The sequence below is a fragment of the Syngnathus floridae genome, chromosome 13, assembly GCF_059516105.1.
Source record: "Syngnathus floridae isolate MCC-2025c chromosome 13, RoL_Sflo_1.0, whole genome shotgun sequence".
Classification (NCBI taxonomy): domain Eukaryota; kingdom Metazoa; phylum Chordata; class Actinopteri; order Syngnathiformes; family Syngnathidae; genus Syngnathus; species Syngnathus floridae.
Window position 1 is genome coordinate 8553658 of NC_142425.1, and position 22253 is coordinate 8575910.

General features: G+C 42.9%; 2 protein-coding genes and 1 long non-coding RNA gene across 6 annotated transcripts; 2 read left to right on the forward strand and 1 right to left on the reverse strand.

The window, feature by feature from the left end:
* The first annotated feature begins 133 nt into the window (after nucleotides 1–133).
* Nucleotides 134–5108, forward strand: soat1 (sterol O-acyltransferase 1). Its single transcript, XM_088394976.1, has 16 exons — nucleotides 134–296; nucleotides 623–777; nucleotides 955–1013; nucleotides 1316–1458; nucleotides 1651–1710; nucleotides 1800–1907; nucleotides 2001–2286; nucleotides 2359–2437; nucleotides 2791–2875; nucleotides 2949–2994; nucleotides 3072–3201; nucleotides 3272–3369; nucleotides 3449–3547; nucleotides 3721–3856; nucleotides 3941–4086; nucleotides 4161–5108. Exons 2-16 carry the CDS (start codon nucleotides 624–626, stop codon nucleotides 4224–4226), a joined length of 1695 nt encoding a protein of 564 aa, XP_088251102.1. The 5' UTR covers nucleotides 134–296; nucleotide 623; the 3' UTR covers nucleotides 4227–5108.
* An 807-nt stretch (nucleotides 5109–5915) lies between these two features.
* Nucleotides 5916–22239, forward strand: abl2 (ABL proto-oncogene 2, non-receptor tyrosine kinase). 4 transcript variants are annotated; one of them, XM_088394309.1, is made up of 11 exons: nucleotides 5916–6583; nucleotides 12916–13080; nucleotides 15090–15385; nucleotides 15452–15724; nucleotides 15907–15991; nucleotides 16060–16237; nucleotides 16308–16492; nucleotides 16577–16729; nucleotides 16805–16894; nucleotides 16995–17171; nucleotides 17924–22239. In XM_088394309.1, the coding sequence occupies exons 1-11, from the start codon at nucleotides 6376–6378 to the stop codon at nucleotides 19678–19680; spliced, it is 3567 nt and encodes a 1188-aa protein (XP_088250435.1). In that variant the 5' UTR covers nucleotides 5916–6375; the 3' UTR covers nucleotides 19681–22239. The 4 variants fall into 4 exon arrangements, with proteins under 4 accessions (XP_088250435.1, XP_088250436.1, XP_088250437.1 ...); XM_088394310.1 differs by having other exon boundaries at nucleotides 12919–13080; XM_088394311.1 differs by lacking the exon at nucleotides 5916–6583 and adding an exon at nucleotides 12605–12771.
* LOC148388494 (uncharacterized) lies at nucleotides 13349–14639 on the reverse strand. Its single transcript, XR_015862146.1, has 3 exons — nucleotides 14186–14639; nucleotides 13845–13999; nucleotides 13349–13752 (listed from the first exon to the last, which is right to left on the reverse strand). It is a non-coding gene; the product is annotated as an uncharacterized LOC148388494 (long non-coding RNA).
* Nucleotides 22240–22253: the final 14 nt, after the last annotated feature.

The following is a 22253-nucleotide window of genomic DNA, read 5'->3' on the forward strand; positions in this document are numbered from 1 at the left end:
AACACCATTGGGGGAATAAAAAGGTCACAAAATATCTGAAACAGATACACATAGTTTTCATAAACGCACCCGTGTTATTTGTAGCGGAAATGCACCGGTTCCTGATGACGTAAAAAGGAGGAGAGGCGTTCAGCCAATGAGCGTCGAGCAGGCCGGTCATCATCTCCTCACTGTTGACGCAATGGAGCATGTGTGCAGTGTCGCTCAGTGCTCACTTTGATGTCATTCTCAAAGGCTGCTGCAAAGTGGATGCTCCGTGGACTCGTTGGAGTGTAATTATCTCGAGAGGTTCTCACGTAAGTATTTTTATTCTTTTTGTTGTTGTATTTTTTATTTTACCAATATCGAGTTCGAACCTGTTGGGCTACCATAGTTTGGCTAAGTTGACTAGCTCTCACCTGTGGTGCTACACACAACATAACATTGGAAATATGTGTTTAAATGTTTGTGAAATAAATGGCTTTTATATGTGCTAACTGTGAACTGCTAGCTGGTGGTACAGAGTCATGTGAAACTAATTCACTTGTCTTACTGAGGTCGTTTTGTGTGCCACTGAAAATCCTTCAAATTCTAGTCCATGGTGAGATGTGAGTCAAAAACTTTGTGTTGTTTTGCTTTCCAGGATGGAGGACGGGGATGACAATGGCGTCCGGTTCCGCCACCGAAACGTTGCCCAAATGCCCACCTTCTCGGACCAGGATAGCCCAGGGAATGGCGAGTGTAGCCCAGGAGGGGAACACAATCAGTCCATTGGAGACAGTCATGTTAACAGCATTGGTACGAATTGTTTACATCATTATTTGAATTTTGGTCAATTTGTAAAATTTAGCAGGGGATCAAATAGACAGGGAATTTTAATTGTGTTGAATCTGTAAATGAACAAATTTCCAGTGTGTATTTCACCCGCGCTGCATATTCACACAATGTTTGTGTGTGTGTCTATTAAAATTTCAGGGAAATTTGAGGTGGAGCACATGATCAGCAAGAAGCTACAACTGAAAAAGAAAGCAGAGGTCAGCAGTTCAATCATTTGTTTGGGGGGGAAGGTTCGTCATGCTCATTCAAATGACTTCCTCAGGAAACCACAGTGTGACGTCAAGTTTCCTTCAACGTGAATCATGCTGGTGTCTTTGTTGTGCAACTTCATGTCTTTCAACACATTTTATTTTTACAGTTGATGAATACTCAATTTTAATTTATCTACATTTGTTATGTTTCTACATGTTTTTTCGTAACATCATTTAATTTGGGGGGAATTGAAGTGGGATTTTTTTGGTACCAATTCTACTTATTATGAGCTTTTAACTCTTCTCAGTACCTGAAGAAGGACTTGATGCGTGAGTTTGACAACCGTGTCAACGACTTCATGGACAGCCTTATCGAGGAGTCGGCTGGACTGGAGCCTGCACCCCTGCCTGCTGGCTTCTCACCCCCGGACAAGGACAGAAGTATACTCGGGTATTTGCAAAAACCACAGCACATAAACACTCACTGGCCACTTCATTAGGTACACTAACTCCTAATCTGATGGAAGATTTGGACCTTTACATAAATCCGCATGATGCGTTTTGATTGATTGATTAAGAAGGTATTAATATTATGATATATGAACTCTCTTCTGCCTCTTGAAACATATTTTGGCCATTGCAGGAATTTCCGACCTCCCCATGGTCAGGGCAAACAGTTTGTCAGCCGCAGGTCCCTCCTTGAGTAAGCGGAGAAATGTTCACCGCCTGACACTTGTGCTTCGCTATCAAGTGATTCCAGCTCGTTAGTCATCCCCCCTCCTTTTTTTACAGCGAGCTCTTTGAGGTGAACCACATCCGGACTATCTACCACATGTTTATTGCCTTGCTCATTCTCTTCATCCTCAGTACATTGGTGGTTGATTTCCTAGATGAAGGCAGGTAATATGCAAGAGTGGTTTGATCATTCACATAACAGTTGATGCATTTATTTTTTATTTTTGGGATATTAACCTGTCTGATTCGTCTTTTCAGACTGGTGCTAGATTTTGACCTGATGGTCTACGCATTTGGACAGTTCCCACTGGTGGTGTATACGTGGATCTTTATGTTCCTTTCAGTTTTAGCCGTGCCCTATCCCCTGTTCAAGCTTTGGACACAGACCCAGTCAGGCTCTTCCGGTCACCATCGGCTTTACAGCTTTCTGTTTGGCTCCGTGTTCCTTCTCTACCAGTTTTTTGGCCTTGGTTTTTTACCCACTTATGTGGTTGTGGTCAGCAGTTTGCCCCCGGCCTCGTGCTTCATCGTCATCCTGGAGCAGGTATTTTTTTTGGTGTTCTAATGGTAGTTGGAACAGAATTACAGAAATTGCTGTATCCATTCCAAATCCCAGGTGAGACTCATGATGAAAGCTCACTCCTTTATACGAGAGAATGTACCAAGAGTTCTGGCCTGGGCTGCAGACAAGTCAAGTAAGTCCTCCCCACGGGAATGACCAACTTCTTTTGCCACTTGCTGTCCACTGAAAATGACATCACAGTTGCCAGGTCACAACCAATCACAGCTCACCTTTTTTTTGAGTTTGGTCACAAGCTGAGCGATGATTGGTCGTTCCTTGAGAGTAAGTGATGTCATTTTTAGTCGACAGCAAGTGGCAACATGGCCGCCCCTGAGATGTATAAAAGTCTCTTGTTAGTGTATCTATTTTTTTTTTCATTTGTTGTTAATGTCAAGTATTTAATTATGAGTCAATAGTCATTTAGTATACCACATAAATGTTTTTAATTTTTTAAAATTTTTAATTAGTCTCTTCTGTCATGTATAGGCCCAGGCCCAGTGGTCCCTCGTGTTTCTCAGTATGTCTACTTTTTGTTTGCACCTACCCTTATCTACAGAGATAAATATCCAAGGTATCAATTATTGACAATTATCAGCACAACTAAAGATGGAGCACCTGAATTAACTGTCATATTTTTAACGCAGGAGCCCAACAATTAGATGGGGCTATGTGGCAACAAAGTTACTGCAGGTACCAGTCCCTCTTAGAACTCTCAAATAATACATGAGCATTTAGCTTACCAGTTCAAATTTGTTTTTTCCTCACAGGTACTTGGCTGTCTGTTTTATACGTACTATGTATTTGTCCGGCTCTGCATCCCTCAGTTCCGCTATATCAGTCTTCAGTTTTTTGACCTGAGGGCCATGGTCCTAGGAGTCTTTACCTCCATCCTGCCTGGTATGATCACCCGCTCGTTATTCAGCATATGTTTTCTGAGCCACATTCAAGTTGTTGATTTGTTTTTCAGGAGTGTTGGTTCTTTTCCTGGGTTTTTTTGCCTTCCTCCACTGTTGGCTGAATGCATTTGCAGAGATGCTTCGTTTTGGTGATCGGATGTTCTATAAGGTGCCTACACCTTCTGCTCACTCTTGAAATGAACTTCCTGTATGTGGTCAAAGTAATTCTTTTTAATTTCACCCCATAGGATTGGTGGAACTCAACGTCTTTTGCCAACTATTACCGTACTTGGAATGTAGTCGTTCATGACTGGCTGTTTTACTACGTGTATCAGGACTTCCTTTGGGTGAGTGTGTCTGAACTTTTTTTTTTTTTTAAACCATCCTTATATTATCAATCTAGTCAATCTACAATTTTCCTCAATTTAATTTATGTATACAAATAATTCTCGAACATCTTAAATGTATTTGAGATTAAACCAGCTTGTCACTTATGTTGACTCGGCCCTTGCGATTCCAGATCTCCCAGAAGCGCTTCCGAACAGCGGCCATGCTGTTTGTGTTTACAGTATCTGCTGTCGTCCACGAGTACATCCTTGCGATCTGCTTCGGCTTCTTCTATCCAGTCCTCTTCTGTCTGTTTATGTGCTTTGGAAGTAAGACATCAACAAACATTGAAGCTTCCTGTTTTCTTCTGGAAGAGTTGAAAAAAAAGCTGAATTCTCTTTACTTTTTGACAGTGATGTTTAACTTCATCCTCCATGACCAAAGGAAAGGGCCCATCTGGAATATAATCATGTGGACTTCTCTCTTCTTGGGCCACGGTGTGATCATCTGTTTGTACTCTCAGGAGTGGTATGCCCAGCGCTACTGCCCCCTGAATGAGGTATTACCTGAGTAGTAATGTGTTTTTCTTTCTCCATTGATTATGTAAGTTTTAATGTTATATTTTCACTTCAGCCCTCCTTCCTAGAGTTACTGCAGCCTCGGTCGTGGACTTGTAAGAGAAGTGTGATGAGCAATTAACAGGCTGTGACCCGGACTGCGGCTCTGACGCACATTGGCCAGCCTTTCTGTTAATATCCCGACACTTGCCATCTGCTGCTTTTCTTAGTTTATTGCACTACAATCAATTAATAATAATTTGTCAGAAGAATGTATGGAAGAGATTTAATAAGCCAAAGCGTCTTTATTACCAACTCAAACTGCTGATGCCTTAATTATATTTTCTGTGTCCAAAAAGAATGGATGTATGCATAGTATTTTACACATGAATTTCCAAATCCCCTTGACTTGATCCACTCCTTGTGCCAATAAGAGGATCATTCATTGCTGTGGCAACTGTCATTAAGCATAAATAATCCACACATGCAGTTATAGTTAATATTTAACAAAGCCAGCCATTTGTATCCTGATCATAAAAGCCATTTCGTTTGGCAATCCACATTCCGAGACACTCTTGCATCACATATATAAAAAAAAGAAAATATCAATTTAATGTAATTTGTATCAACTATGTTTTCTATGTAATTTGTACTGGTTTGGCCAGACATTCTGTATCATTGAGATTTTTTGGGGACCAAAATGAGACTTTTTCCTTAATGTGATCATTGTCTAATATGCATTTGTTTCAGCTTTGTGGCTGCAGTCTGTCAGGATGTTTAAGCACTTGAATAATATTACTCCTTTCTCAGTATTAAGGGCTAGAATTTACCATCAGAGTTGACATTTCTGTTGATACAATCATTCCTTGCACGTTTGATGTCGCTGATTGTATTTTTTTGTATTGTAATATTTCAACGCAGGACGTGTGACTGTAATGAGATGATCGACGAAGTGTAATGCGAGCCTTGCAGAGCACTATTTGTCCACAAGATGGCACTGTATTAAAGGTTTACCTTCGTATGAGCTGGGGCGTTTGTTCATGGAAAGTATTGAATGTACTGTATATGTAACAAAATATTTATTATTTCACTAACTATTTTAAAACAGACAATACGCAGTCATTTTTATAGAAGCAACATTATTACATTTATACATATATTATTACAGAAATAACTTGCAAAGTGCCTCACATTGTTTCAGAATACACTAAATTACAAAGTATTCGCTCACTTGCCTTGACTCGCATGACATCTCATTCTTGATCTATAATGTTCGTCCTTGGTAGCTGTAACGATGCCAAGTTTTCTGGGAAGGCTTCCTTCAAGGTTTGGGCGTGTGTTTATTGGATTTTTTGGGCATGCTTGTAAATGCAATTTTGTGAAGTCACACGCTGATACTGGATGAGAAAGCCTGGCATTTTTTCTAAAATGGGAGCTTCACTCACAGAAAATCATACTTATGTTTTTTAAACTGTAAAACTTTCAACAAAAATATAGTTTGCTTTTTAACCACATTTACCCAGGTATGTCTTGTGGAGCCTATTTATTTGATTTATGCATAGATATTGATCTCTTATTAGCCGCAAAAATGGCATGGAAAAAAATAAGTCGTGCATAATATTTCTTATGCATTTTTGGACTTCATACTTCCACAAAACACATTTGAATATTTAGAGTGAAAAGTTGGAGAAATGGAATTGAACACTGTCACTATTTTTTTTTTAATGGATTTTGGGGTCTGGGGTTGACAATCAGACTGTCACCGACTGTCAGAACCCCCGGGGGGGTGTTTGGGCCTGTCAGTCCACACGAGAAGATGCGTTGGACGCCGAGCGCCGGGGGAAGAGCCAACCCAGCCAACCCCCCGCCGCCTTGTGCAACACATCTTCTGTTCTGCGGTAAAGATGGCGGCGTCAGAGGGGGCGCGCAGTAGCCGGACCACGGCAACAGCTTTTTGAAAAAAGCTCCACATTTCAGCAACACCTTCTCGTTCATCTTCTTCCTGGACGACGTGTGTTCCCCTGGAGTAAAGACGGTCGCTGTCACGCAGCGGGGGTGTTTTTTTTAAGGTTTAAAACCCGGGGGAGTTCTGGATTTCTGTGATTGCCGCTAAGAGCAGCTAGCTGTTTAGCCAAGCCAGCTAATACGCGATAGTTAGCGGTGAGAAGGAGGAGGGGGATTGAGGAACACTATTCTGCACGCACGCTCCTCCAGCGCAGGGGAATGTGAGCCGGAGGCGCACTGGGGGTTTGCTCGCTTTGTCCCGAACGTCCTTACGACAAACTACCGGGATGGGACAGCAGGTAGGCCGCGTCGGTGAGGGCACATCGACCGGACTGCAGCCGCCACAGCCCCACGCGTCCCAAGTGAAGGGGAACCGGGGGAGCGTCGCCGGGAGGAGACCCCGAGAACCCGGCTGTAACAGCGGCACACCACCGGGCAGGTCCGCTGCGATCAACGTGCCTGACCCGTCGATCAATATATTCACCAAGCATTCAGGTAAATACCTTAACAAGTGTTTGTTGGAAGTTGGCTTAATATTTGCTGCAACTTATTAGCATTGGCTAAGCAGGGTCGTGCTAGTTTGACGTTAGCGGAAATAATCTTAAGGAAATCTTCACTCTCTTTTCATCTTCCTTCCGATTGTTTGCTCAAATTTTACATTAAGATGACCTTGACGGGGATGTGATTTTAACAACACCGTAAATTCGATCATGTGACCTGGCGCTAATTTTCGTTGCCTCCGGCGTCGATTGTTATGATTTCCCTCTTGGATGCCATCATCTGATAGTCGCTTCGGTAAACAGTGATCCCTCGCCTCCGGAGGTTTCGTAGCGATTCCACCCCATTAACTTCATATAAGGAGGGTGGCGCTACAATAAACGGGTGTTTTTGTCATGCTCACTTGCATCCTGTCTCTTTTCGTCTACTGTTACAGCACACTCAGCAAGATGAATGCATCGTTTGATTCACTGCTGAATAATTTAGGTCACCTTCTGTCGTGACAAGATTACGCTCATTCACTCGAGATTATTCCCGAGTAATTGTTTTTTTTGCAATATCCTAACGTCTGTCCTATTGAGGGAGATTAGTGGGATCACCGCTTTCTTAGATGTCATGAATTAGATGAGTTTTTTAAGAATAAACTGAGTATTTGTAAGCAATAAGGTTGGATTTACTGCGATTAACTTGGTGATCGGCCTTGAGTGTTCTGTACTACTTTCAAATTAGCAATTTAATTCCTCCCAAGATCAATATATGTTTGCCGTAATTGAATGAATAATTGTACAGGACATTTTTTGTTGAATAGCAATTTCTGTTATCTTGAACGAGGACAGTTTTTTTCAATGAACTTGGAATGTGTTGAGTAATGACAATGGTACCTTGGGCAGCGATTACGATTATCATTATTCATCTGAATAAAAACTCAAATAATGGAGATGACAGGATGCCTGCTAGCTAGTTTGGATGTTGTCATCTTAGTATTTTGACGCTTTTACTTTTGGTGTGACAATACAGGGAAGGCATCCTGCATTTCTAAACTCAACTTGCTATCAGTAGTGTTGTGGACAAGGACACACAGACAATGGGGACTTTTGGGAATGGATAGGATTTCCCGTCCTAGGCCGTATCAAAACTAAGCCCAAGAAGCACAGACTTACTGAGTGCAGGAGGAATATTCTGCTTTCTCATGCCGGGAAACAAGAGTGTCGTTTTTATAGAAGTCATACTGCCTGCCACTCTGCAAGGGAAGATTTTTGTCTTCAAAGTCTATAATAATAGAACAAGGAGAGAATGAGGACCAAAGTCTTTCACTGCTTATTAAAGTGCTTTCTCATTGAAATGCGCTGACAGTGATGAAGAATTGTTATTCTTCGTGAAAGGAGCTATTTGTTTTAATTCACTGCCTGAAGTGTCAAGTCTGTGTTGATGTCGATTAAACTAAATTATGTAGGTCTTATTTGATCCCTTTGGTGATTTGTCAAATTTGCTCCGGAATTTCTTCCTTCTTCTTTTTGTTGTTTAGAGTTGTTATAGTGACTGCATGGCCTGATAGTCTTACAGTATTATGATGATGACCCTTCATTGTTAGTATAAGCAATAGAGTTGTTATAGTAAACATGAATAATTTTTTTTTTTTTTTCGTGATTGAATGGCGCCAGTCTTTGAGGAACACGTGATTGTCTGTTGAGGTCACGCCCGTATATTGCTGCCCTGTCCCTTTTGTGAATGTCAAGGGTCCATCTTGCATGCCGACGCTTCAAAACAGTCCAATGGACAGATAAGAAACAGGAAAGCTTTGCTATGAATCCCCTCATGCTGGACTGCGGTCGTGTTTTTCCCCCCCTCGGAATTCATTCATGACAAGGTGAGTCACTTCCTGTCTCGAACTCAGGTGTGCCGCAAGCAGACTCTCTCTCGAGACATTATTTATTCAACAGCTCTGACTTCCTCTACCTCACCAGACAGAAAGAGTCACGTGACCTGTGACGTCATAGTCAAGCCAAATTCTGAATATTTATTTTTGGATTTTATTTAATTTACTTGTAAATAATTTCTTGTCTTTTATTTACTCTGACCTGATCTTAGACTCATAATACATGTATATGTTGAAGCACTTTTATGTCATGGCTAGACGACAATGCCTGGATCCAGGATTCATGGATTTAAGCTGATTTGCATCAAGGGTGAAATAGGATTAGAGACAAATCCACTTTTGCTTTGACTGTGTGCTAGTAAAGCCTTAATAACCCGAGCAAGCCGCACAGCAGCCATAACATAATGTGTGAGAAATCCTATATTTAGCTACTGCAACTTGATTAGGCCTCAATAAACCAAATTTGTCCAAAACGTGTTGGTCAGTAAGGCCTTGTGACTGCCAATATCCACCAGGAGGAGCCATGGCCGCACCTTCTCTTGGTGGATTAAAAAAAGGTTTTCTCACTAAGTAAGAATGTAGGTGTGATTGGTAGAGTTAAAAAGGTTTTGATGGGTTCATGCTTGAAAATTAGCAGGCTTTACACCGATTTGATTGGCTGTATCAGATTGGATAACTCAGTATGTCCTTAAAGGGGTGTTAACAATTCATGGAAAATTTATTTAATCGATTTTAACAGTTTAAATATGCATTGTTAAAAAAAAAAAAAAATCGATTCACTGATCGAAAATGTACTCAAAATAATTAGTTCATTTTGGTTTTGGTAAAGTTAAAGAAGGAGAAAATACAGATATTAAAATAAAAACAAATTTTGGGTTTTAATATGAGGCAAAGATTTTAAGGAATTGAATCAAAATTGGTTACTGAAAATCAAAAATCGAATCAGGCATTAAATTAAATCCCAAATGATGAATGTGTTAAAATACCTCAGTATAGGGCATCATTGTAGATCCTCACAGAAATTAGCTCTGTTTTGCATATAAATTATTAAATATTAAAAAGCCATCAAGTTTTTTTTTTTTTTTTTTAATGGAACGTTCTTGTCACAGCATGCTGCTTTACTGCATCGCTGCCTTGAGCTTTAGCGTCGGCTACCAGCCAAGCTTCTTTAGTTCCCCAAAAACCGCAGTCTTTTAGTCCTTGGCTTGGACTCTCTTGCAGCTTATATCATTAAAGAGGCGGGATTAATTAGAACAGCGCGTGGTTGGCTGTACAGATGGTGAAACCATTCCATGCATCTGTCATCCTAAGAACACAAAATGTTTTCAACTTTAGAGAGAGCTCCACAGCCAAATCGCTGTAGTGGATCGTGTTTAAGTAGCGGCTTCGCTACAAGGCTTAGCCGTGATGGTGCTGCGGAGGGGGGAAAAAAAAATAGATAGTGTCGGAGAGGGCAAGTCCCGCTGCCAAGCCTGTTAAACATTGATTGGCTTCCAGGATCAGTCCTCTGTTGCTGGCATTATCCTTGCCGTTTATCTTCTGGGTTGCAGGCTGGAGAGTTGGCTTGGAATTTCCATGGATAGCACACACATAGCAGATATTCAAGTTGTGTGTGTCCATATGTGTGTGTTTTTCTGGCAGATTTCCAGCAACCCCCTTGGCATGTAATGTGTTCTTTTGAGTTCAGTTGCATCGGAGTGGAAAATGGAGTATTGTAATATAAAAGTATTTCTACCAGTGTTAGTGTGGAAGTCACACAATTCTGAATGTTGATGTCAAGCCATTTTTTTCACCGCTGCCCTGTGGCACACTTTGGATATCTGGTCACATGGTTATAGACAAGCGGCATGACTTTTACTTAAGGTCTCTGCGCTAGCTCTGGATTAGCGAGACATTAGCAAGGACATTAGCTTTGCTGGACTGATTTTAGGCTCATATGAATTTAACATTCAAACTGTACATAATTTTAAAGTGGCTTATGATAATGTTACTCTTTTTAGGAGGAGAACCTTTGCCTTGTTTCTAATGAATACTCGAATACTGCATTTTTATGTTGGTCATTATGGTGGTATTTGGAGAGCCAAATATTTTTGGGGGCGTGGTACAGGTGTAAAATAAATAAATAGAAAATGAACTTCTGCCATAAAAAATATTCTGAAATGAAACGCAAGGTTTTCAAACACATCTGTTGAGGTGTACAACGATAATTGTCATTTGAACACGCTCATTACTCATGTTAGCAATTAGCATAGCATCTTTAATCACGCTCTGAGGCTATGGTGGGATATAAATGTTGCAGGGTCATCTTTGTCAGAACCTCCACAGTCCAGCATAATGTGTTCCATGACGCTGGCTGACTCCCACGTTTTTCTTTTTCCTCCACTTTCTCAGAGTGGTTCTTTAAATGTTTCAAAGCGTTCAAATGTTGAGGTTTTTGAAGCATCTGTGACCTCCATGCCTAAAAGTCCAAGGGTTTTATTTTAATCTTACTTCAGCTTTATCCTCTCTTGCTTGTAACAATCAAACTCCTTTCTGTCTTTGTCTGCCGCAGGAGCGCCTCGAGCCAAATCTCGCTTATGTAATGTTTTGTGCATGTGGCGATCATTGTATCAGGTTTGACGATCGGCTTCCTGCAGGCAGGCAGCCATCTTTTGTCTACACCAATATGCACTGTAGAGTTATTCCTGGTGTCACGCTGCTTTGTTTTGTTGACTAGCAGCTAAAAATAATCACTTACCTTCATACTCATGAGCTGTAGATACATTACTTTTGTTGTTTGAAGGTTTCCAAACTGCTTTCTAATTTTTGACCTGGATTTGACACCTCTACTAATCGGTCATACGAGCAGCCAAGGTCCAAGTGAACGGTGTCACAAAATATCAGGGTCACCTCTGTTGGCTGCTTGGCGTGCCCCTTAAGTCGCCTTCTGGTAAACTCCACACAAAGCAGTTTCTTCAAGAGGGCGCATATGCTACGCTAACAACACACACACGCAACGTGACGACCAACTGCTCAATCAAGTAGATGTTCCAGTGTTAGTGGCTTGAGTTTGGGCCAAATGGGAAAAAAGCAACCTGCTCTATCGTATATCTGTCACATGAAGCATTGAAGCGATTTTGACGATTTCAAATAATTGAGTCGTGTATAATGTATGCAGTATTAATCTCATTAAAAAAACATTCCTCGAAGTTTGATATTCAGCTATGTAAGAAGAGCAGCTATGACAGTTGGCTTAACGTCACATGCAGTTGTGTGCGCACACATACACACACTCATTCATTCCCAGTGGGACAAGACCAGCCATCTGCTGTTGACTGCAGCTGTAGTCCGAGCCTCCAACTCCACACGCACATACTAGCCCAGCTCCCATCTTTCCAACGTAACGTGACGATCCACTCCGCCTTAGTCCCCAGACTTCCACCGAAACATATGTCTCGGATCCTCCCACCCTCCCATGTGTCATCCCTCACATCACACGGGGCATCAGTCATGGCTCTCTCTGCTCTCCACGTGAATTGGATTCTTGCGCAATGTTTTGGTGGATAAACTTCACGGGTAAGGGTGAACTCGCTTTTTCAAACCCTTCGCATTTCTTCAATCAATACTTGGATTACCTACTTGGAGCCAGATCATAAAGCTCGAGGATGTACTGGGAACTCTGGCTGAGCCAGATCGCGGCTAGTGCGGAACTGCAGTGCATGCTGGTCCAGAACAAAGGTGGGCATCTTGTGCGTGTTTTGAATTCATTGCGACGTTTAGGCGAGAAAAATATTTTTGGGTCAACTATTATTATTTCCCTTCCAAGAATTCTGGATGAACAATGAAATCTGGCCTTTGTTTGGATGTTGATGGCTGACAATAGCAAAATAATGTAGAAATACAGTAGAAAGGTGTTCTGTCATGCGTCAGTTAATTTCATCACCCTCCTCTCCCACTCCCGCTGCAGCTGTCCTGACACGCAGCGGCTTTAGCAGCAGTTGTTCATCTCCGCTACTCATGTTCCGCTTCATCAATCGCAAGCCAGTCTTTGTGGGTGTGAGTTTTTCTTACCTACGCACATTATCACCGCGCTCCGGTCAGGTAGCGTCACTCTCATCCCAGCCCCTCCCTTTTTGCTCTCTTTAAATACCCACACGGCGCTAGCTCAGATCATACCTGACCTTAGGGGCGATTGCTTCAAGAGTCGTTTTGTCACGAGTAATGGTTTTGAGGTGCCTGCAGGCAAACAGTTTTGAGGAAGACTGGGCGGCCCTTAGTGGCCAGAAACTTCACACTGGCTTTAGAGAGAGTCCTAGGCCTGGAGAAGCAGGTACACCAGCTTGATTAGGAAGATTTAGAGTCAGCATATATTTGCAACTTCAGCCGTCAGCTGTCACATTTGATGTTTATTTCTTTTGACTAATTATTTCCCTTCTTTTTTGTCTTTTTTTTTTGGGTTATGCTTTTTCTCCAGAAGCTCTCCACAGGCCATTTGGGCTGGATTCTGCAGCCTTGACAGAAGCGGTACGCTGGAGCTCCAAAGAGAACCTCCTGGGGGCGGCCGAGAGCGACCCCAACCTGTTTGTTGCACTTTATGACTTTGTGGCCAGTGGGGACAACACACTCAGCATCACTAAAGGTAAACACACAAATGTATTTCAATGAAATGTTCAGGAAATTTGAATATTGTGATAAAGTTCTTTATTTTCTGTAATGCAATTAAAAAAACAAAAATTAAATGAATAAAGGCTTGCAATGTTTCAGTTGATTTGTAATGAATCCAGAATGTATGATATTTTTGTTTTTGCATTACAGAAAATTAAAAAACTTTATCACAATATTCTAATTTTCTGAGTATATTGGATAAATCTAGGAAAATTAAATTTGCAGATTTTATTAGGTGCAGTTGCACGGTCACGTAGGATAAAAAAAAAACAGATTAGAGTGCTCAGTTTACATTTTCAAAGAAGTTCACTTTAATCCCAAAAGATTGGCATAATTTAAAATAGTTAAAATGACAATAGACTTTGTGAAATAACAGCTTCACAGTTTTTGAGGTGAGGTGTTCCAAATTTAACGAATTACGGTGATGACATTTAGCCATGACGTGCTTAAAATCCTGTTCTATAGAATATATCTGCATCATCAAAAAGGATTGTTGCTACATGACGTGATGTTATACCAACCCACGCCTCCCACACCTTTCCACGCAAGCACGTGTTGCAACACAATTGCATAGTGATTTCCTTACCTGGTAACTTCACAAGTAAACACTTGAGGCCATGCCGATGATTGACAGGTCATCCAAACCCTGAGAAACAGTTTCATGAGAAGCTTTACAGTTATACCATTGGAATGTTGTGTGGCAATAAAGCTATAGGTTGAGAAGCAATGTTGGGACACCTGGCCGTGACATGGAAAAGAAAATATGGAGATGATTTGGAATTTGACATCAACAGGTGGGTCACTTTGAGCAGGGAGTATTTGACCACAAGCACGAATTAGCTGCTCGAAGTCATCAGCTCGAAAGTCCAGGGCGGCACTCAGTATTTCCAGTCCTGCAAAGGAAATTAAAGAATGGCAAAGTGGATATTCAAAGTAGTTCAGTCGGTAACAGCGGGCTTAGTCGTATTTATTTCCAACGATCATCATAATCTTAATTGTTTATTGGCTGCAACGACCGTTTCCCGGACAGCTGGTTTTGGTGTGTGTGTAAATGATGCGTCATGTTCAGTGTGACTCACCGGACAGTGTGGACGGTCCGGACGTTGAGCTTCTGTTTAATAATTGGAGGAACTCTCATAGGGCATGGAGCTCTTGGAATAATAATGGCGATGAACTCAAGAACTTCCTGCTGCACTGCATCATCGTGTGGCTTTACTTTAGTCAAAAAGAAAAAATATTGATTTTTTTAAAAAACCCTGGCTCTTAGTAATATATATATATTTTTCTTTTTGCATATGTAAGTTGAGTTTATTTTCTGTCCAGTGAATAGCCATGTTTGATGATTGAATCACGCCCTTCCTTGGTTTCGAGGAGCGCGTGCCTTTCCACTCCCTCAGCTCTGACGTCAAGAGACAGACGGAGACGAGACGCCAAGTCAATACATGTCTGCTTCTGCCCGGCGCTCGCATGGCATCTTGGCGCTTATTATTGTTGCACAGCTTTTGATGTAGTTCAGTCACACTCGCAATCTGTTCAAACCGCTCCCGGTTTGTTTGTGTTGTAGTCGTGTCCATCAAAGCATCCTCATCCAGCATTCTTGCCTGATGACAAGACTCCATGTTGAGTCCCTCCTTTTGATTTGATTTTTTTATGTAATTAGAGTCAGTCTTATGGCTTTCTAATCCTGATTCCACATCTTGACTATCTTCAGGGCGCATATAGGATTAAGCTGGTGGACTCAGTCATTTTGACCCATTTTTTCCCCCCACCAATATTACTTTAATCAGAAGCTGATGTTTTCATTTAGTCTGCATTTATTTATTTTGTGTTCTCCTCCCATCCCAAGCTTCTTCTAGAGCAAAACCCAAAAGAATTCCTTTTGAGGGTTTTTTTTTCCTCTTAAGAGGTCATGATGTGAAAATATTCACAATTTGTAGAATTATTTGTCACACAGGAAGAACATTTCTTCTTCTGTATGCCCAGGAGAGAAGCTGCGTGTGTTGGGCTACAACCAAAATGGAGAGTGGAGTGAAGTCCGTTCCAAGAACGGCCAGGGTTGGGTCCCTTCCAACTACATCACACCTGTCAACAGCCTGGAGAAGCACAGCTGGTACCACGGGCCCGTGTCACGCAGCGCCGCCGAGTACCTGCTCTCATCCCTCATCAACGGCAGCTTCCTTGTCCGAGAAAGCGAGAGCAGTCCCGGGCAGTTGTCCATTTCCCTCCGCTACGAGGGGAGAGTCTACCACTACCGGATCAACACTTCCTCGGATGGAAAGGTAGCATTAACTAGCTGGTGGTTAGTATTTTAGATGATTCTGATTTCCCTTCCTCCGCCATTCAAGGTGTATGTGACATCCGAGAGCCGCTTCGCCACCCTGGCTGAGCTGGTCCACCACCACTCCACTGTAGCCGACGGCCTGGTCACCACACTGCATTACCCGGCACCCAAGTGCAACAAGCCCACCGTGTACGGCGTGTCACCCATCCACGACAAGTGGGAGATGGAGCGCACTGATATCACCATGAAGCACAAGTTAGGTGGTGGCCAGTACGGCGAGGTGTACGTGGGCGTGTGGAAGAAGTACAACCTCACTGTCGCTGTCAAAACACTCAAGGTGAGAAGATCTTATACCTTGATTTCAATTTTATTAGCTGCCAATGAGCAGAATTATGGTTGCAAGTCGCCACCTGCTGGTAGACTATGGTAATGCTGTCTCACTTTGCTCAATCCGGTCTAACTAAAATATTCACTCCTTAAAATTATTCTAACATTTCTCTCCTGCTTCTTTAATGACAGGAGGACACCATGGAAGTTGAGGAATTTTTGAAAGAGGCTGCTGTCATGAAGGAGGTTAAACATCCAAACCTAGTTCAGCTTCTTGGTCAGTATCTTGTCTGATTTTGACCAATTTCCATTCCCTGAAAAATATTAAAGTTACCTCCTCCACAGGTGTGTGTACGTTGGAGCCCCCATTTTACATAGTGACGGAGTACATGCCGCACGGGAACCTTCTGGACTACTTGAGAGACTGCGATAAGGAAGAAGTAAATGCTGTGGTTCTTCTCTACATGGCCACACAGATCTCCTCCGCAATGGAATATTTGGAGAAAAAGAACTTCATCCACAGGTGAGAAGAAAGCACCAGATGCTATTCTGTGTGGATTCAAATGAAGTATTACATTGGTTTCTGCTATCAGGGATCTCGCGGCGAGGAACTGCTTGGTCGGTGAGAATCACGTGGTGAAGGTAGCAGACTTCGGTCTGAGCAGGTTGATGACTGGTGACACCTACACTGCACACGCTGGGGCCAAGTTCCCCATCAAGTGGACTGCGCCAGAAAGCCTCGCTTACAACACCTTCTCCATCAAGTCCGATGTGTGGGGTGGGTAACATGCACTCGTTCACGTCAATAATTCATCTCACCGTACTCCTGCTCACATGGCTGATGATCCACTTTGTGTTACAGCGTTCGGAGTCCTGCTATGGGAAATAGCCACCTATGGCATGTCTCCATACCCAGGCATCGATCTGTCTCAGGTTTATGATCTTCTCGAGAAGGGCTACCGAATGGAACAGCCTGAGGGATGCCCGCCAAAGGTTTATGAACTCATGAGAGCATGTAAGTAGATTTTATTTTTCCCAAGTCATTATGATTACAACTTAAACTCACTTTCAAGATTTTTGTTTCTGCTAGGTTGGCAGTGGAGTCCATTCGACCGGCCATCGTTTGCAGAAATCCATCAAGCCTTTGAAACAATGTTCCATGACTCCAGCATCTCAGAAGGTAGCGTCTCGTCTTTTAAAACAAAGTTGTTTTTTAAACTGAAAATTCTGACTTCAGATTGGTTGCTATACTTGACCTTCTTTTTTTTTTTTTCCTTCAGAGGTAGCGGAGGAGCTCTGTAAGACAGCATCCTCCGGTCACGGCAGTCCTCTGCACTCTTTCGACACTCCCTTATTGCCCTCCAAATCCCGCACTATCTTCAAGCACACGGAAAACAAGGAAAACATCGAGGGCGGGCTCGACGGGAGGCCAGACCACGGCACGCACGGTCCCTCAGGTACAGCTAGACACGCTTACCTCGCCGCCAAGCAATCAGGTTCACCGCATTACAGGCCAGCAACGGTTCCGGGTCACCTTGACGTCAAAAGCCATCTGCAGCGTCGCCAAGCCCGCCGCCTGAAGAGAAGGGCGGTCATTTTTCTCACCGATTGATCACCTGTGCAACTTTCTGTCCATTCCCAAGTGTGCATTTTAGGAAATTAGTAATTTAGTTAAGGCATGTTGCTGAGCACAAATTTAAAATTTTAAAAATGTTCCATCTCTATGTTCATAATAAAATGTTGGTCCTGTGTGCTTGTCTGTGATGCATGATTGTCTTTCTGTCATTGTCCCTAAAAACTTTATTGACCCACCCTCAAGTTCATCAAAGCACTCAGCATTAATCATATTAAAAGAATAAACAAAACTGCTCTTTCTGTGAGCATGCGGAACAGTTTACAAAACCACAAAACTATCTTGGCGTAACATTAAATGCTGCATAAAATATTTGACACTGACTGCATTTATAATATGTGAGTAGGTTTTCTTGCACATACGTAATTTTACCCAATTTGGAATTTATTGCTGAGTACTTAGCATGTTTGCTCCGACCTTCCTATAGTATGTGGAGTTAACATGTTCTCCCTAAAACTGAATTGTCCCTAAATGTAACTGAGGCTTCACCTCTGACCCCAATGAGGACAAGTGCTATAGAAAAGAAATAATTCCCAGGAAGAATCTAAAAAACTTTTTTTTTCTCCTCGTCTTTAGGTTGGACTTCTTTATTAGGAAGCGAAGGACGCTCAGGCAGTTCCCCGGCGCTGCCCAGAAAACAGCAACCCCGTGATAAATCTCCCGGGAGTCTTTTAGAAGACGCTCTGGACACAGGCACGTTCACCCGAGATCGCAAGACTAGCTTCTTCAGCTCCTTCATCAAGAAGAAGTCGTCGTCATCGTCTTCCTCCTCCTCCTCGCCGTCTTCCCAACACCAACAGAACCTCCCGACGCCTCCCAAAAGGAGCAGTTCCTTTCGGGAGATGGAAACGCAACCGCACAAGAAATATGAGCCCACTGCTGATTTCAGCCCCCCGCCTCCGCTACCGCAGTCAGACAGTTTAGGTGGCTTCTCCGCTTCCCCTTCTCATTCCCACGGCGAACCCGCCCAGACTCAATCGCGCTGCTGCGGGGCCGCATTTGGACAGAAGCCCTCCAGCGGGGGAATTGTCTCGCAGGTAACAAGCGGTAGCAGCTGGGGAGGACTCGCCGGATTTTTTACCCCCAGGCTTATCAAAAAGACCCTCGGGCTGCGGACAGGAAAGGCAGTCTGCTCAGGGGATGGTGGAAACATGGTTGGAGGGCCTAAACCCTTACCCAGGTCCAATTCTACCTCCTCAATGTCAGCCGGGTTGCCAGATCTGGAACGTATTGCTTTGACTTTACCCAGGAACCGCAGTGCTAAGACTCCTCTGGAGAGGACTGCTTCAACCACCTCCCAGCCAGAGAACGGGGCCACTACACGTGCCCCTGAAACTCTGCTCAGGAGGATGGATGAGGGGACCGCACAGATCAGGGAAAGACCCAAAGCCAAGCTGCTACCCCGGAGCGCTGCCGGAGGAGGGAGGGCGCCCGGAGTCGGGGGGGAAGTCGGTGAATCGGACAGTACGTCTCGGGTGAGGGAGGGTAGAGATGACGGCGGGGCAGGACTGGAAAGGCAGCAAAGCTGGTCGTCCCCCTCAAAGAGTTCAGCGGCGTCAACGTGCGCAGCAGGCGCACAAACACACAACCACAAAGTTCCAGTTCTCATCTCCCCCACGTTGAAGAACAGCCCAGGCGACGTGCACCTCGTGGGATTGGACTCTCAGGGGAACCGCTTCAAACTGCTGTCAGAGCACCAAGCCGACCGGGACAGGCCGCGACTGGTCAAACCCAAATGCGCCCCGCCTCCTCCGCCGACGTTCCGCGGCATACAACACTCCTACAGCAGCGAGGGAGAGGAGCAAGTAGCAGCAGGAGCGGTGGAAGTCAACGGAGATACTTTAAAAAGTCACAGGTCGGGCCGCTTGCCGGGTGGAACGACCACGAGCAGACCGTCAGTGCCACCGCCACAAGTGCCTCCTGCTACGTCCACTAAAATGGCCAACGGGGCGTCACACTCCAAAGTAGCCCTGCGGCGAACCAGACAACCGTCGGAGAGGGTCCCGCTGGAGCGGATCAGCCGCGAGGCCCTCCTGGAGTGCGCCGAGTGCCTGAGCAGCGTCCTCCATACCAGCTCCGAAAGCCCCTCCAGCAGCCAAGTCCTGGACGCCGGCCACCAGCTGCTGGACTACTGCTCAGGTTACGTGGACTGCATCCCCCAGACGAGGAACAAGTTTGCCTTCCGAGAGGCGGTGGGAAAACTGGAGCTCAGCCTGCAGGAGCTGAGAGCTTCGTCCTCAGGTGGCGGAGGACTGAACTGCTTGGGCTCCAATAGCGTACTGGACAACCTGCACAGCTGCATTAAAGAGATTAGCGATGTAGTCCAGAGGTAGCCGACGCTAACCGCCATCTTGAACCGTTTTGGGACATGACAACAATGTGTAAAGTACCTCAGAGAAATCACTACAAACTTGTCAGCTTTTTATTGTTTACAAGCAGTTGTTTCATAAAACGCCAGTGTGGACACTTCTTTTTTGGCTCCGTCTGACCTGTACATATTCTGACAAACGTGGTTCAAGTCCAAAAGGTGAAATGTTTGCCTCGCGCCGGCCATAATCGAGAAATGAATGTCGCCAGCACAGATTGTCGCTCTGCTTGTGTGTCAGTCTGTCGATTGTGTTCAGCCTTACTGACTAGCAGACGGTGGTTTGCTCCTGTCCAGCTTAATGTTTCATGAATGTGTGACTCATCGCTCGGGTGCATCGTGTCTAGCAACTGAGGGACCATTACGAATTATTGGAAGCCATTTTAACTTGCAGACAGGAAACAGCGTCAGCATTTTGTTGGTTTGATTTACAACATGGGATCTATGTTTTATAATAGGGATATGTGTTTGACCTAATTTCCTTGATTGACTATGGTATCAATTAACTAATTGACTGCTGGGTGTTTTTAAAGGAGATTACTGGTTGATTGGTTTTCTCGATTTTGAAACTTCATTTATTTACATGGCAATTTTTTTTTTTAATCATTCACATTTGGCAGGATTGTTAACAACACCGTTGTCTGGTGTGTCAAATTTTAAAGAAATTTTCAATTTACATTCACTTTTAATGATTGTCTATCCCTATTTTAAAACAGTACAGTACTTGGGATTTAAGTACGGGTCATGAATATTATCTTAATACTCACAAATCAAGTAAATTTATCAACTTAACCACAAGAAATGGAAAAAAAAATTTGGGTAAACTGTACATTATGGTGGTGTACACCATGGCCTTTTTCAGTGCTGAATTATAAAAAAAATGTAATTTCTCCTCAGTATTCAGAGAAAATGAATGTTTTTCGGCCTACAGTATGAATGAATTTCACCTCTGCCACATCCTCAAAAGCATTTCAATGTTGATCTCTAGATGTCCTTCCGCACCGCATTTCATTCTTAAGAGGAGCACAGGGTAGCACACCACTAGGCCAATTGGGACAGCTTTTTTTTTTTTTTCTCTTCAAGTGTACTTGCATCTTATGGACAGTGCAGGACTCCGTGTAGCCTTTGTGGTCTCAGTGCCTCACGTCTGCAATTTATGAAACACAGATCAAACACACTGAGTGCTCATCACACTAATCACACAGTTGTAACTCTTTCTAGGCTAATCCACAGTCTGTCTCGAGCACATGAGCAATTTGTACATTATTTGGGTTAAAGAATGATTTCTAGAATGTCTATGTATGAACTTGAATTTTAATTTATTTTTGTTTTTATTATTATTAAAAGCACAGTGCTATTTTGGGAGGGAGTGGGCGGGGAGTTAATATTTGGGTTTTTTTTCAAATCCAGAAAACAATTGATGTTGTCGTCACAGCAAGGCTGGCAAATTTGATCTGGCCCATTTCTAAAAACAGAATTTCTGAGTACTTTACTTTGAATTTAAAACACACACACGCGCACCCTGATATGGCCCCTGATAGGACAAAGGGTCCCCAACCCTGTTTTAGACTGAGGCCTATCCATCTGCTTTCTGAATGTATTCTGAAGTCATCAAATGTTCATCAGCATGAATATCTCATCTCTTAAGGTGCCGTTACATTTATTTATTTTTTTCACAATTTGTAGTCCAAGCTGCTTGGCTACTTATTGAGCACAAGCTGCAAGAATTGTACATGTATGCACAAGTACGCAGAGAGCACGTTGTCTATTTGGGCTCACAGCTTAATGTACACTGGATAAGGCCTCGTACATTTCTAACATTTGCATGTGAAACACTGCAGGTCCATAACACATACATTTACATATACTGTGAGTCTCAAATTACAAGCGAAATGTCGTTTTTCTGTGATTCTTGGTGCCTTTTATGTGAGCAAATTTCTTTCAAGAATCGACAGCCTCATAAAAACATGCATGTGTCATATTTCTGTTGCTTTACACATTTGTTACTTATCCTGAGCTACTTCTGTCATTTTCCTCTATTGATCTATTTTCTCATGTTTAGTGATGGAGTGTCATCAAAGATGGAAATAAAATTGTCACCCCCCCTTGAAATACATTGAAGTAACAGGGTCTATGAATAAATTGAGCTTTGTCTTCATATCTCATACCTGAAACAATGCTGACATAATGTTCACTTTTCATTATTTTTTGTTGTTGCACTTGCCTTCATTGTTCTCATGTTTGTTTTCTTCCACACCTTTACTCCCTATCTTGGAAAGTGCTCTGCAGCTCATCTTTATACCAAAGTGTTTCAAGTGCAATGAAAGCCAATGCTCACAGTCAGAAACGCCATCATGGAGTATGTGAAACTACACATGCATTAAAAAAAAAAAATGTTAACACATTTGTTTAAATGTACAAATTATATATTTGTTTTTTATTATTTAAAGCTCACATATATTACTGTGAAGTTTGCTTATCAGTGTTAAGTCTATTGTAAATAATAAAGATATTGATTAACATTGTATCACTGTTTTATTG

Coding starts and splice junctions, on each gene's coding strand:
- soat1 (XM_088394976.1), top strand. CDS start 624: ATGGAGGACGGGGATGACAATGGCGTCCGGTTCCGCCACCGAAACGTT. Junction 2,287..2,358: donor TCATCGTCATCCTGGAGCAG/GTATTTTTTTTG, acceptor TCCAAATCCCAG/GTGAGACTCATGATGAAAGC. Junction 3,202..3,271: donor CTTTACCTCCATCCTGCCTG/GTATGATCACCC, acceptor TTTGTTTTTCAG/GAGTGTTGGTTCTTTTCCTG.
- abl2 (XM_088394309.1), top strand. CDS start 6,376: ATGGGACAGCAGGTAGGCCGCGTCGGTGAGGGCACATCGACCGGACTG. Junction 15,725..15,906: donor TCGCTGTCAAAACACTCAAG/GTGAGAAGATCT, acceptor CTTTAATGACAG/GAGGACACCATGGAAGTTGA. Junction 16,238..16,307: donor AAAAAGAACTTCATCCACAG/GTGAGAAGAAAG, acceptor TTCTGCTATCAG/GGATCTCGCGGCGAGGAACT.